We start from the raw sequence: 15,320 nt of genomic DNA, 5'->3' as shown, positions 1-15,320 counted from the left end.
AGCCGTGCTGACCTGCCCGCGACTCCCCGCGTCTCCACCAGGCGGGACAATCCCCTGCCTTTCCTCGCAGGAGAGATGCTCCAGGGTCTTCTCCATCGCAGTGGCCCCCCACTGGAAGCTCTCCGGTGTCACTGGATGAAGCACTCCACGCAGTGCTGAGGAGAGGGGAGGGGTCTTCCCTGAGTCTGCTGTCAGTCCTCACCTAAAGCACCCAGGCCACCATTTGCCTTCTTCCCTGCAAAGGTGTGTTCCTGGCTCCTGTGCAACTCGTTACCTTCCAGCACCCTCAGGGCCTTCTCTGCCAATTTGCTTTCCAGCCAAGTGGTCAAGCACGATCTGGTGTGGGGGGCTGTTCTCACTCAGACGCAGGACTCTGCCTTCCCCTGTGTTGAACTGCGTGAGCTCCCTGTCACCCCATTTTCTCCAGCCTGTCTCCTCCAACTTGTTAGGCACCTCTGCCAGTCCTAAAGGACACACGTCAGCTAACTTAGGGCCAAAAGCYGAGAAAYCGCTAGCAYCACATGKATGGGACMCATCATCTTCCTTGTTATCTGGCCTGGAGGTGAGCAAGGCAAGCCAGGGGCTGTGGCTGATCCTTGCACATTCCTGGTGCGTGCTGGAGCTCTTCCCAGAATCTCCCTGTGGCCTCAGCTCATACAGGTTTTGGTCCCTTGGCCTTGGGTGTCAGCACCACATCCTGCTGACAGAGAGCGGAGCCTCAGCAGGCAGGTGCTGTTTGTATTCCCAGCTGGATTCTGAAGTCATGGGATCTGTCACCGTGTTCCTGGGCTCCACAGCTCTGTGCCTGCTGCCAGCAGGGCTCCCAAAGGCAACGCTTTTGCAGTGCCAAGGGCTGGCACAGAGACATAGGTGAGTGGGTGATGTGAGAGGTGGATTCAGCAGCTAACAATCACCTGACACAGCTTGTGGTTGGGATGGCAGGAGGCCACACAGCCTGGCAGGGGCCACACTGAGTGGTGACACTGCCTCGTGCAGCAGCTCCACCACACARGTTTGCTTCCGGTGCCCAGCGTGAAGGAAGCTCCCTCTGACATCCTTCCACTGAAAGAGGAAATCCATCCCATGGGGTGAATTAATGAGGCAGGAAAACTTGTGACGTGACCCTGAGTTGCACAGCAATTTGAGAAGTGTCCCTACTGACCTCAGCAGTGAGACTTGTGTTTACGTCTGTGAGTCAAGTGATACCTGGGTGAGCAGGCACGTGCTCCGGAAACCATTCTGGGGTTGTCCACAGGAGCTGGAGGCACGACTGCCCCAAGCATGACCCTTCAGTGTTCTTCCATCAGCAAGGCCTGGGTAGGTAGAGGAGGTCTGTCCAAGCMAGAATAAAAAATGTATTAAAAAATATTTCCTAAAGCCAGTAATAATGGGATTTTCCAAGAATGGTTTTTGAAGCCAATAACAGGTCAGGTGAGTTGCACCGTGTCAGACGGGTTAGCTGGCTGAGATGAGCCCAAGCCTTCCTAGGCAGGTCTGTTCCACCTGTAGGAACTTATGAGAGCAGCTTAAAGCTGGGTTTAGGAGAACTTGCACTAAGCTGAGCTGCAYAGGCACTGATCACAAAGCTCAGGACAGATTGCTGCAGTGTGAGGAAGGTGGGACTTCATGCAAGTTCTGCCCTACAATGACTTTATGCTGAAATTCACAGCTTCCTGTTCCCATTCACCAAACAGTGGCAGACGCTGGGCCGGACGTTTTCCCACCAGGGTCAGAGACTTTTGGGACTCACCTGGGCTTTCCTACACATCAAGAGGGTCTGTCCTGTGCCAGAGCTGGTATCTGAAGAGTAGGTTGCTCTTTATCCATGGCACCCTCTGCCCCGTGGGTAGCCCACGCATGGCACAGCYAGGAAAACAGGTGTGACTATCAGTCCTGGTTTGAAGATGACAAAGAAATCCGGTGGGGAATGTAAGGGTGTGCCCATTGCTCTGACCCCTAGCTCACACCCAGCACCTTCAGGGACTCGACTGTTTCATCCAGCCTGCCTGAGATGCCAGCTGATTGCCCCCATCCTCACATTAAATTGTAATTAATTGTCATTTATCCTGGCCCCTGYGATCAGGGTGAGGTCCTACCTTGTGTTTCAAAACACGGATTTTCTCGAGCACGCACGGCACATCCCATCACACACGTGCCCTCACTGCTGCGTGGGGCTGTGCGTGACAGTCCCTGAGTTTTGAGGCCACTGAGCCAACACGGGTGCCCTGCCTCACCAGCACACTTCCAGCACACCCACACACTGCCAGGGCCGCTCCATCAGCGCTCAGGCACACAGGGATATCTGCTGCCTCTCCGCTTCTGGGCCCTTTGGGATGGATCAGCCCGTCCCCCCTGCCCCTGTCAGGTCTGCACATCCCACCCTTCATGGGAGGCTGTGGCAGCAAGGGCTGTGCAGAGGATTCACTGCAGAGGAGTGTCGTGCCCAGGCAGTGCCCGTGTGTGTCCTCACCACCCTTGGCAGGGCGGCTGCACTGGCACCCATCTGCACATTGCACAAGCTGGCCCTGGCACCTCAGCCACGGGAAGCAGCACATGTGGGGACCAACTTTCAGCACAAAATGAGTGGTTTTAGACAAAAGCCATGATATTTTATCACGCTGGTGCAGAAGGACAGCAATGTCTCCGCACAGCCCTGACTGCAGCACCCTGCACAAACACCTTCCTCCATCCCCTTTCTCCCTTCCACCCTCCCCTGTGCCCATGCCGGCCCAGCTGCGCTCAGAGCAACCCTGCCGAGACAGGGCAGGTGACAAGAAGGTCCCTCAAGTGGAAGCAGGGGCTTGGGGGAGCCATGGAAATGCTCAAGGACAAAGCAAGGAAGCAAAACTTTCTGTTTCAATCTCCCAGACAGAAAACCCCATTGGGGAAACCTCCAGCTTGGACAAAAGTGAGTCTCTGAGGACTGGTTGGCTTCAGCTCTTTTGGCTCCAGGGAAACCAGCCTGGCTGACCCACAGGACTCCCAGCTCTGTTGGCACCCACCTTGGGATGTCCCTCTTATGACCCTGCTCTGCTCTCTCTTGAGCTGAACCATGGACATGAGAGGTCAGGGGACTGTGCAGGAGACCTGGGCAGAGCCTGCACACCCCAGACAGCCCCTGCAGAGACTGCTGGGGGTCAGCATTCAGCACTGCTGGCAAAGTGAGCATGGACAAGGTCCAGGGTAGCCTGTCCTGCTCCAAGCAGAGCTTTGGAGGTGTCCAGGCCACCGTGGCTGAACCCMCAGCTCACTACCAGCGCTCTGATAAACATCAGGAAAGCTGACCTTTGTCCTGCAGCAATCCAATCACTGCTGGACACCTCATGGAGGAATGCACAGGCAGGGGAAAAAGGTGGAGAGAAAACAGGGATAATCAAGGCCTGATGAAAACACTACCTCTTCCTGATAGAGGCTTGTGTCACAGCTGATAGCATTGACAGGTCCCTTGGGAATGAGCGAGCTCAGCTCCTCAGACAGTGAGCYGCTGACCGGCTGATTCAGGGAATGATTGAGCCAGCAGGATTTGCCAGGACAGGTTCCTCCAGCAGSCACCACATGCCAGCAGCACCCAACAGGAAGGTGTCCTGGGCAGYGCATCCGGAGATGGCACCGGTGCCAGCGCCACCAAACCTGCCCAGCCAGAGTCACCTCAGGGTGCTGTTAACGTCCAGAAGAGGGTGGTGAAGGGCCAGCGGGTGAAGCCATGCGAGGAGCAGGGAGGTCACTTGGCTTGCTCAGCCTGGAGAACCTCACAGCAGTAACTTCTCCACGAGGGGAAGCAGAAGRGCAGGCACYGATCTCTTGTCTCTGGTGACCASTGATAGAACCCAAGGGAACAGCAAGAAGCTGTGTCAGGGGAGGCTYGGGCTGGATATCAGGAGAAGGTTTGTCTCCCAGRGGGTGGTCAGGCATTGGATCAGGCTCCCCAGGGARGTGGTCACAGGCCTGAGCCTGMCAGAGTTTCAGAAGCATTTGGGCAATGCTCTCAGGCACATGGTGATCTTTACKGTGTCCTGTGCAGAGCCAGGAGCTGTACTTTGATGATCCTTGAGGGTCCCTTCCAGCTCAGGATATTCTATGATTCAGTGAAACCGTTCCAACATCCTCTCTGCCTGTCTGGGGACACCAACAGCAGATCACTCCACCAGGGTCAGTGCCCACCTCACTGAAAATCCTGGGTGCTTTTAGGGGCCCAAGAGGTGTTTGGAAGGACAGCTCCGTACCACCAGCTTCTACCCCCATCACCTTGACTACATGCTCACCCTTCTCCACTATATCCTTGCCAACTCTACTGCTCTCCACCCCAACAATGTTGTCCTTGAGTTTGGAAAAAGCGAGGAGAGCAAAGGCTGGATGCAGCTCTCTGTCTCCACTGAGTCAGAGAACAATGGTTTGCATGAAGGATCAATATTTCCTGCAGGAATGTGCCACCCTCGTTGTCCCTCCTCATTAAACACTGTGCCTGGCATGCCAGGAGCACCGGAAGGGCTTTGGTGATGATGGAAATGCCAAGGGCCATCACCACGTGGATGGGAGGAGGCCACTGGTGCCCACAAGGCTGAGGTGGCTGCACCCATTGAGAGCTGCCTGCTGGGCTGTCCTGCTGCTGGGTGATTCACTGGCCCCGTGCCTGGATTGCAGAAAGGCAAAGGTTCAGTCTCAGCAGGACTTCTGGTCCCCCTGCAAGTGGCAGAAGCATCCCCCAAAGCCCTTCTATGGGACAGGGCACCTGCCAGCTCTCCCAGTCCATGAWGAGTGGGGAGCTCCATCCCAGATATCGCCATGACTGAGCACCCCCAGATCACTCTACCCCCACACTGTCCCTCTTGGAGACAGCTCACCCTACAGCAGATGTGCGGGTAAGAGGATGGACCTCTCACCTCAGCTGCACAAGGCAGCATGTAAGACCCTTGGATCCAAAAGCCTCATGGCTCAGGGCATGAGAGGAGAGCAGGAGAACCCAAGGACATGGCCAGCACTGTGTGGCCCTGCAGGGAGCCAATGGGTGGATTATTAATGCTGGYGCTGGTCCTGCCCCAGGAGGGACCTCTGTCACCAACACTGCTGTGAGCCTGTCACAAAACACCTGCAGAGGTGACCCACTGCCTGTGCACAGAGCCATGGCCAATGCCGACTGCTCCTGCCATTCCAGCTTCTCTGGAATGTGTGTTCTTGGTTCTCTCTTGGTGCTCCCAGACATGTGCCTGCTAGGGGCTCCTGTCCCTAACTTCAGTGACCTCGACCTCTGCCACTGCCTGGCAGTGATCYCAGAGGAGCAGCCATGCTCACAGCTGGCTCCAACCCTTCTGTTGGCCAACACTTGTGCTGTCACATGGACCTGAGTCGTGCCTCCCACAACATTCTGCCCGCTCCCATCCCTGCAGCCCAGACCCAAGGGACAGCACATCCCCCTCCAGACAAGAATGTCTGTCAGGAGCTGGGCACAGCAGGAAGAGCCTGAGTCAACCCAAGGGCTGCCCAAAGCCAAGGAAGCCATGACCTGCTGGAAGGTGTCCAAGGAATTCAAGGCAGGGATGCGATGCAGCCCTTCTGAGTCCTGACCTGTGACAGAGTGTGGGCAGGCAGTGTGAGGGTCTGCTCCACTCCTGAGCAGTGTTAGTGCACTTTATGGCCATTAATGGATCTCTACTGCCTGGAGGCCATGCACACACATCCCAGAGCTCCACAGGACCAGCCAGACACAGAGCATCCCTACAGCCTTCACACAGTGCTGCTTGGAAGTGACTTATCCAAACCATCTCAGCCAGTCTGGCTTTTGCTGGCTCACCAACAATGAGCCACCATCTGCTCAGATGACAATGGTGTGAAACATTGCTGCACCCGCCATGGGCTGCCCAGAGTGAYTCACGGAGATTCCAAGGGACACAACTCCCACTGAGCCCAGCTGAGCTGACCAAAGCTTCTGCTGAGACAGACAGAAACACAGAGAAGGCCAAGTCTGGAGCTGTGCCTCTGTGGTGCACCCTGAGGTCATTTTTGTCTTTAGTATCTTCTCCTTCCCCCAAAGAGGGTCCTACAGAGGGTTCCAAAGAGGGTTCAGCAGCACAGCCTGAGCCCAGGCTGGGTACCCAGCCAGACTCCTGTTTGCAGTGTTTGAGGCAGCTTTAAGGAAGGAAAGAATGCACAGTGAGCAGCTCAGCTGCTCTGCCTCAAGGTGAACTTCATCTGCTGGCCGTGCTAGCACTTCGGGTGGATGCAAACCCTTGCATCTGCAGAGGGCTTCTGGCAGGACAGCCTTTCCAGACCCCTCTCACTGAGGGCCAAAAATGTTAATTACAGCTTCATAGCCTCTCCAAGCTCTGCTCGTACACAGGAGCATCAACTGATGAGCTTAACAAAGAATTTACCACTCAAACGGATTCTTCTCACAAGTTGTTCTTTAATTCACCGGTTCCCTTCGAGATTTCTCCTCTGGGCACAGCTCCCTGGTTTTCAAAGCAACACTGACAATCGTCCCTGACTCTGGGAACAGTTTTGGCTCTCTTTGGGCATTCCCATTTCCCTGGCCGTGTGGCACACACCTGCCCCCAGCCTCCAGCACTGCACCCTTCAGCTTTGCTCTCCCCTGGGAAGCTGCAGAGTGGGGTCGTGTGGCACCAGCCCTGGGACAGGACCTGGGAGGGGCTGTGGGGTGTCCATCCCTGGACATTCAAATCTCAGCGGGACATACCCCTGGACCTCCTGGGTCAGCCAGCAGGCCACCTGCTTGGAGCAGGGCTGGCTGGAGGTGCAAGCTTTTCCTCACAGCCAAAAATTTCTCAGGCCTCTACAGTTTGCCCACTCTCAGCAAAACCCAGCCAGACCCAGCTCCCTCATGTCTCTTCCCTGCCAGCCAGCCAGGTCACGCTGCTGTAACCCTCTCAGWGGGGTTTCTGCTCCCCATTTCTCACCAAGCTATGTCTCACCCTACTCTGGCAGCTCCCCTCCAAGCCTTGCAACACCAAAGCTGCCATCCACTAAGCCTGGATCTTTCCAAACTGGCTGTGTGACACCCACCTGTTTWCAGGGACATGCCAGTCCTTGTGGCTCTCTTCCATTCCGTTCCCTTCCCAGAGAGGCAAAGCTCACTCAGCTGAAGGGTTTGAGCTCTGACACACCTTCCTCAAGGTTCTCCTCCCTTGGCCAGGGCTCAGCTCCCACCCACCCTCCTGTTTTCCGTGGCCTACATAGCTGAAAGCCAGCAGAGCTGAGAAGCAATGGGAGCTCAGGCTGTGTCTGGAGAAAGGCACAGTGTTTGCCCACAAAGGAGAAAAGCCAGAGGCTTGGGATGAGGCAAGGCCATGAGACATMAGATCTGGCATCAGCTGATGGTGCAGGGGATCACACAGCAACCACAGCAAGTCTTCATCCTCCAGAGCTGCCCCGGAGGTTTCTCTGGAAAGCTCCGTATCTGAGGATCACCAAGAACAAGCTCCTGCATTAGCAGTGATTCATGGCTGCCACTGCCARCTCTTCCCCTGTCCCAACTGGAATTTCTCACCACCCTGCACCACGGGGCTTGGGGCAGGACCTGTTCTCATTGCACAGAGGACTCGGGGTCCATCTGAACAGGATTATCTGGGTGATTAATCTCCGTGCACAGGTGTCTGCTAGCCAGGAGCAGGGCACGAGGGCCATYCCTCCCTGCAGAGTGGCAGCTCCACAGCACTGGGGGGCTCTTTTCACAGCTACAGGGTGCTGGGCAGCCAAGGCAGGTGGCACAGCATCATTTGGAGCAGCCAACAATTGTGCAACCTCCTAACCTTTGGGTAGTGCCTCTTTTGAGGCTCCAGGTCCTGCCTGTGCTTTCAGTACAAAAGACAGAATCTGGGAGATGCTTACAGCTCCCATTCCACAGAGCCGTCCCACCCTTTAGGTGCAAAGACATCCAGTTTCCCATCTCATGGAGGAGAAGGGCAGAAGGTGAGGCTAAGCATAGCCAAGTTTTTTTTCTACAGAAAGGCATGGACAATGATTTCTGGGATCACAAATGAAGACAGGAACCCCTACAGAGAAGCAGGGACCTGTGACAAGTGCTATAGGACACTGGAGGACCCWCTGTGGTCATCAACCTCTGCCCATCCTAGAAATCAGCCCCCTTTTTCCAGGCTTTAAAAAAAAAAACCCCAAAAAAACAACAACAAACCCACCAAACTCATGTATCAGAAAACTTCTCTTTTTCCTAAGCATGCCAGCTTATTCAAAGCTACCTCTTCTAGAACCTCCAGACGTCAGTGCATTGAAATCCTTGTGCAGTGCCAGCACAGAGCTGGGACAAGKGAACACAGGGGATTAGCTTGGCATCGAAAGCCCTGACCCTCCCATTGCTGCACTCAGCTCACAGCATTGTGTCAGACCCTGCTTTGAGTAACACTTGCAGCTTCATTATCTCAGCCCAGAGAACGATAAGGAATGGCTGAGTGCCTCGGGATTTGGGCTAGGTGGAGAATCCTAAAGCMCAGCAAAGCTCAAGATGCTCATCTCAAAGCAACCAGGGCAATAAGCATCATCACTCCTCAGAGCAAGACAAGCACTGCAGCCTGGGCATGCAGMACAGCCTCCCTGGAACCTCACCTGACCCTGCCAGCCCCAGGGAAGCGCTGGGCTCTGGCACCAGGGAGCACCAAACCAGTAATTATGTGACACAGCAGGGTGAGCAAGCGGCAGAGATGTTTTCCAAGAGCCTAAGGCTGGGAAATAGTCTGTCTTCCCACAGGTGCTCAGCACACTGAAGTCTTAAGAAATCACTCATGTCTTTCCTTAACTGAGGAAGTAATCCAGAAAGGTGGGGAACAGCTCTCCTCTGGCAGGAGAGGAGACTCTACACTTCTTTTGTGCACAAGGCAACAAACCAAACTCCCTTCCAGCCCTCAGAGTCAAAAGTAGATGGATATGGGAGTGAAAACACCACTGCATCAAGGACAAGTCATTTATTGATTACAGCACTTGAAGTTACTTGGTGGTAGGTATTTGGTGAAGGTCCCCAGATAGACAACAGGAAGAACAGTTGGTACAAYAGATTTATATAAAAAGAGAGTTAAATAGATAAAACAACATGGTAACCTCTCACTCTTGCTCCAAACAGAGCAGACTGGCCCCGAGTCCAGGTTCACACCATCCTTCCCAGCCAGTCACAATTAAAACCCTTAAGTGCCCGTACCCAGGGGACAAGGCATTGGTCCTCACAGTTGAGGCAGGCGTGTGTTTGTCAGGCCAACTCTTCAGGAGCTTGGRTTCAGCTGCTGTGCAGACCCTGCCTGCCCGTGGCTCAGGCCCGTTGAGCAGGTCTGTGCAGCCAGCTCCAGCTTTGGTGAACAAGAGCAAGAGCAGCTCAGCTGAAGGTGAGCCTTCAAGTACGTCAGGATCAGCCACAGGGGATGTGTTTGAGCCACCCACAGACACCAGCAGAGTTAAGATGAAGGGCAGCACCCCAAACTGCTGCCTTTAGTGCACTGAGCCAGATTGAAACCACAGGATTTGAGGCTGCTCCTGAGCCGTGCACRGCTCAGTCACGCTTTCGCAAGACACTGCCTTGCAACTGTGTTAAGAYGGACTCTGCTCACTCGAGGTCTCCAGTTTTATGCCAAAAGAAAAGTCCCAYAGTAAAAGGTCTAAGTATCTCTCTTCAGTTTTCACACTTCCATTTTCAGGAACTGTTCACCTTCTGTCGAGAAGGAAGATTGTGTCCGAAACCATGTGCCTGCAGAATGTCAGGCGACACGAGTAGCACCAGAATGAAGAAATCCCATGTTACTGATACACTCTCACCCTACTGAGACTGTCTTTACTTAATCTAAGAGATCACTGTATTTCTCTAGAGTCTCCTCCTCCAGTTCCAACAGCTTCTGGAAAAATTTCTCAGCAACATCTTCATCCACATCCATCTGGAAGACAAGGAGAACAGCACTGTGAGACCATCACTGTGGTGGCAGCCTGTGCAGACACCRAGGGCAGCCCTGGGGATAAGCTGGGTGCAGGTCCAGAGCTTCTATCCTCACAAAGAGCCAGCTGAAGGTATCTGTCACCAGGGCACAAGCCAGAACGTATTTTGGGGGAGCATCACTACACTCTTAACCTTTTGCAATCATCATTTCCTTATCTTCCAGACTCCAGCCTAAGGCAGGAGTTACTCTGGCAGATAAGCTCACTTGCYTCCCTCTGCTCAGCATTCAATGAGCACCTTCCTTCCAGCCCAGMCATGGGACACCCTCAGCACCGACCCTTCCATGCAAGGCAGATGACAGACCCCCAGCCAAGCCCCTGCAGAAGGAATCTCCCTCTCCATTCACCTTCCGAGCCTCCACGTAGCATCTCCCCAGTCCAGTGGTGCAGCTGTGGTACTTGACGAGACAATCCAGGTACTCCGGCTTCTGTTTGAACAGCCACACCTGGCAAGAGCAGCACAAGGATGCACAAGTGCAGCACACCCTGTCCCAGCCACGCCTGTGGGCAAGGACCTGGTTGCCAGCAGACACGGGGGAACACACCACAGAAACCCCCACCAAGCAGGGGGAGATGTGAATATAAAGTTCTGAGCTGGCTCCCTTTGGTTGTGACCTCCCTGAGCCAAGAGGTTTGTGCTAAAGCAGTTCAGCAGGGCTAAACTTGCTCCCAGTGTGTTTGAGACACCTGTGCCCCCCCATCACCCACCTCCATCCCCTGTGCTGCAGGCCATTCTCCCTGGCTGAGATGCTTTCCCAAAATTGTTTATTTTATGGGTACCAGGTGAAGGTCACAGAGCACACCGTGTGGCAGATCAACCCTGGGGACAGCTGGTCCCCCACACTCACTCCTGTATGGTATTTGGGGTCAAATACAGCACCCACCCACCAGCCTAGCTGAGAGGCTCTTTGCTCAAGCCAGAAGGCCCCAGACAAGCTCCCCAGAARGAAGGAATTTTAAAATCAAGTTGTGAACTACTCACGTGAGCTTCTACTCCATTATAGGGTGTCAGAGTGTAAGTTTTGGCAAAAAATCGGATCTGGGGGGGAAAAGAAACACATGACAAGAATCTGTTTTATGGCTCAAGGTTAGTCTGGCAAGCCCTGAGCAGCCCAGATAATCCACCAGAGGCACAAATGCTTCTCAAAATGGACAGAAGGTAACACTAAAGCATCCTTTAACAACACAAACTGCTTTCTGGAGCCCCCCAGCAAGTGTCACTCCATGCTCCCAACACAGAGTTCACCCCAAGGCAGGAGCCTACAGGCCACACACCTTGCAGGTGCCTCTTCTTGAAAGGTCTCAAGGGCAAGGAATGGCAGGAGGAAGAGGGGATCTGCAGGAATGCTACAGTTGAGGACAACTGAGAAGGCACTGCCTCTGCTGCCAGGAGAAACGTGATCCATCAGGATCAGTTCTGYAACTGGGGCAAGCTTAGGCTGAAAGGTTCAGAGCAGGAAGAGCATCAGGGCTCAGAGCAGGCAGCCTTCAGGGGCAGAACTGCAGTGACCCTGGAAAACTGAAAGCAAGGAAACTTTTGGGGAAGCAGGGAAAGAGGCAATGGAGAGCAGGAAGCTTTGCTTTCCATAGGGTTGGAAAGGAAAAAGCAACACTGCCTTCTAGAGGAATGGAAAGAACACTGAAAAACTGGCTGTTCTAGAAATGAACACTTCAAAGCACTGGGGCCAAGTCCTGAGCTCTGCTGCCAGCAAAATAATGGTGTTTCACAAACACAACTGGCAAACCTTCCAAGAGGAGCCTTGACAAACGCTGCTGTGGCTGAAGCGTTGAACCCTGCCCCTATGCAGTGTCCAGCACCAAACCYCCAAATTCAGCTTGGAAATCAGGGCCCCAAAATGAGTAAGGGAAGGTTTGCAGAGGGGTCAGCCTGCCCAGCCCAACAGAAGGAAGAACTCTACACCAGCACAGGCAGCAAGGAGCCAGAAGTGTGCTGTCCATCACTTGCAGTGAAGTGTGTCACAGCCCAAAACCAGCCAGSAGATCCACTCACCAGCCACATGAGTGGCATCAGCAGCTTCCACAGAAAAATGGGCAAAATTCTGTAGGTCATGTTGGACATAACGAGCCCAGGACAAACAACACTGGAATACAGACCCTGCAGAGAAGAAACCACAACAGAATTACACCACAGTTAAAAAAAAGTCATACTCCTTCCCTCCCAGTACTCCTCACTAAGAGAGGGTGTGTATAGACAGTAATACTCTACTGTAAAGTACCAGAGCAGAGAGCACTTAGATGTAGTGATTTTTAAGAGGTCCAAATTGGAAATGTTTGTGTTAAATCCACTCTGTGCACATTACAACCCCCCCAGGATGGAAAACGCAGCCTTCTGGTGCAACCTCCACACAGCTCAGCAGCCACAGCAGAWACCCTACAAATTACAGCCCACTCAGACCAAAGGCTGCCTCATCTTTAAGAGATGAGTTCAGCCCGTTAGGCCTAAACCATTTTCTCCTGAAGTGTTTGGGAACTTCAAACCTGAGCACAACTGCTACTGCTGGACCAACAAAATCCATCAATCCCCCAGGACAGAGAGGGCAGGTTGCTTGGGCACCTCAGTGTGACAARCCTGAGCAGCAGCACAGAGCCACTAGCAGAGCCTGCACCTCCAGAGCTTGCAGGCAGCACTGCCAGAGCATCCCTGGGACAACTGAAAAAAGAAGAGGCTCTTTGCTCTTTAACACCRATTCTTTAGTCTAAAGAGAAGAGTGGGCAAAGTAGGGACTGCTCCCAAAATTTCCTGCTTTTTGAAGTTTTTCTGGCAAGAACTCCAGAATKTGACAATCTCTCTGGCAGATTGTCCAGCCCCCCATGCCAGCAGCTCAACCTCAACCATGCTCAGTTCTTACCTGTGCATTAAGGAACGCACCAGATTGCTAWGAGTGAATGAACGCAAATAGGTAACAACAATGTAATGATAATTACAAACAGTAGCAGCTCATTAGGTTTCTAATGAAGAAGCAAACCCCGTCATCACCTGGTCATTATATTTCCTGTTCAGAACCACACTTGTCAGGTCAGTAGCATATTTAGAGGAACTGTATGATTCCTGCCCCTTGGCATGCTGATAGTCAGAGAGGCTGAAGGCAGATTCCCTGGCATTGCTGGAGGAGGTCCAGATGAGTCGTGAGGGCTTCTCGTTACCGCAGAGCAGAGCCTGAAGCTGACGAACCTGAAATAATGTTTGTTAACCTATTTAACACAGAAGTATTGCAGTCTTAGGGTTTAACTTTAGAGTACTTTAAAGGCTGTGAGATTATCTCAGCTTTCTCAGCCAACTTTTCCTACACTAGCCAAAGGCAGACACTTGTACAAGCAGCTGTCATTCTCAGAATGCACCTCTGAATTGAAAACAGTCAAGCCTGAATATCTGATGGAGAACTACGCATGATTTACCTCTATCTGCTGGCTCACTAGAGTAACCTCAAAATTACATTAACTCTTGCAACAGAAGTCACCGTTCATTGCTGTTTTAACAAATTTCAAGGCCTTTGCCCGGTCACTCTTTATCTGCCAGGCTGCAGCATCTGAACCTGTGAGAACTGATTCACCTGCACAGCCTGGACCCATCCCTACCCACATCAAACACCACACTGAGGGTTCAGCCTTCACAGGAAGCCTCACCAGCATGAAGTGCCCGAAGAGGTTGGTGGCGAAYACCTCCTGAAGCCCATCTCCATTCAGCCTGTCTGTCTGGGTCATGATGCCTTCTGCAGTGGTCAGCATGTGGAGCACCTTCCTGGAAATCAAGGACAGGAGTTAGTGAAGAAAACTGCCAGGGGGAATCTACCACTCCTCACTTCAGTCCTTCAAGAGTACCCCCACCTCACACACTCCACACTGTTTCACCTTCAAGGGCAACATCAATCCATSAAGAAAACAGATGGGAAAGGTTTAGAGTATCCCAGGTTCTTTATTCACAAGCGTCTCAATCCTGACTAGAGCTGAGAAGATTTGTCCCTGCCTTTCCTGACTTTCCCACGGTTAAGCACCATGAAGAACATCTCACTCCTTCATTTCACACTCAGATCACTTAATCAAGCTCCAGCACAGAACTAAGCCCTCAGGTCACACCTAATGCAGGCACAGAAACCAGTCTGGCATCAGCTCTCAACGCCCCAACAACGCTGCTAGACTCAACACAAGCCACYGCGTGAGCTCCCCATGTCTCTCACAGAATAACTTACACCAACACCATCAGCATCACAAAACACTGCCATCCACAGCTGTGAACAGCTACAAAAACCTACGGTGGCACCAGAACGACAGTAAGGAGACCCAGTAGGAGCAAACTTCATCTCCCTAGCAACACAGCAGCATTTCTCACGGCTGCAGGCTTTGRATGAACTCTTGCCCTACCCCTCACACCTGGCATCAGAAACGGCACCGGGTGCCTTGGACCACCCCAGCACTCCACCCCACACAAGGGATGTGCTCTATCTCRCACCAGGAAAGGTGACAGGCTCTTCAGCACAGGACCCAAGAGCACATCTYGACGATGCCAGCACCCCGTGCCTCCCCCAAGCAGGGAGCTGGAACCGCCGGTAACATCTCCTACCCGGTGAGGAGACCACGCCAGAGGGCCTTGAAGTTCACGTGTGGGTTGGGCATGATCCCAGCGTTGAGGTAGACAAAGTCCAGGCGATTGAACCTGCGTGGAGAAGAGCAGAGGAGTCAGGGTCGGAGGGGGACAGGAGCGGCCGGTGGGGTGGTGCTCGAGCAGAGGGAGTCTGTTGGGACGGAGTGCGGGGATCCCATACCGGCAGCGGAGCTCACGGGCGGCTCGCAGGATGGATGCCAGGTTACCCAGGTCCACTTCCACGGTGGAGACCTGTGCGCTGGGGTGGTAGGCGAGGATGCGCTCCCGCGTGTTTTCGCACGTCTGCTCGTTGCGGCAGGCGATACAGAGRTGGAGGCGGCCATCCTCCTCCAGAAGCCGCCGGCACAGCGCCAGCCCCACGCCGCTGCAACGGGACAGTGTCAGAGAGAGCCCAGGCCAGGCCAGCCCGCCCCTCCCGGCCCCGCTACCCAGCCGTGTCCGGCACTGTCCGGCACTGTCCGGCACTGTCCGGCCGGCCCCCGCTCACCCGCTCGCACCGGTCACCAACACCACGCGCGCCATCGCTGCCCCGCGCCCGCCGCCCCCTCGCTATAAGCGCTGCACGCGCCCGGGCCCCGCCCCTGCCCGCCCGGCAGCCAATCGGAACGCGCCTGGGGGGCGGAGCCCGCACCGCCCGTGGCGTGATGGTCAGCCGAGCGCGGGGGCGGGGCCAAAGTGGACACGCCCCCCATCACCCCGCCCCGTGACCCCGCCCCCAGCGCGAGGCACACGCTCCTGCGTGAGGGACACGCCCACA

The 15,320-nt window shown here is 54.1% G+C and overlaps 2 protein-coding genes across 3 annotated transcripts in view; both read right to left on the bottom strand.

The window, feature by feature from the left end:
* Positions 1-7,089, bottom strand: part of OLFML2B (olfactomedin like 2B) — a 24,483-nt gene extending 17,394 nt beyond the window's left edge. Inside the window, exons 1-3 of one of the 2 annotated variants that reach the window (XM_057372829.1) lie at positions 7,018-7,089; positions 1,751-1,893; positions 1,207-1,332 (exon numbers count right to left, since the gene is read on the bottom strand). In XM_057372829.1, coding sequence (XP_057228812.1) covers positions 1,207-1,332; positions 1,751-1,768 — 144 coding nt within the window. In that variant the 5' untranslated portion in view covers positions 1,769-1,893; positions 7,018-7,089. Of the gene's footprint in view, positions 1-12; positions 519-1,206; positions 1,333-1,750; positions 1,894-7,017 lie in introns of those variants that run through there. The other variant, XM_057372831.1, reaches the window with a different exon arrangement.
* A 1,826-nt stretch (positions 7,090-8,915) lies between these two features.
* On the bottom strand, positions 8,916-15,107 carry HSD17B7 (hydroxysteroid 17-beta dehydrogenase 7). Its single transcript, XM_057372832.1, has 9 exons — positions 15,051-15,107; positions 14,724-14,927; positions 14,522-14,614; positions 13,588-13,702; positions 12,941-13,135; positions 11,954-12,058; positions 10,925-10,981; positions 10,290-10,388; positions 8,916-9,884 (listed from the first exon to the last, which is right to left on the bottom strand). Exons 1-9 carry the CDS (start codon positions 15,083-15,085, stop codon positions 9,789-9,791), a joined length of 999 nt encoding a protein of 332 aa, XP_057228815.1. The 5' UTR covers positions 15,086-15,107; the 3' UTR covers positions 8,916-9,788.
* Positions 15,108-15,320: the final 213 nt, after the last annotated feature.

This window comes from Malurus melanocephalus, unplaced genomic scaffold, assembly GCF_030028575.1.
Source record: "Malurus melanocephalus ecotype Western Australia unplaced genomic scaffold, MMel_1.1 scaffold_178, whole genome shotgun sequence".
Classification (NCBI taxonomy): Eukaryota; Metazoa; Chordata; class Aves; order Passeriformes; family Maluridae; genus Malurus; species Malurus melanocephalus.
The sequence above is the reverse complement of the archived record's forward strand: the minus strand, read 5'-3'. Positions and strand labels throughout refer to the sequence as shown.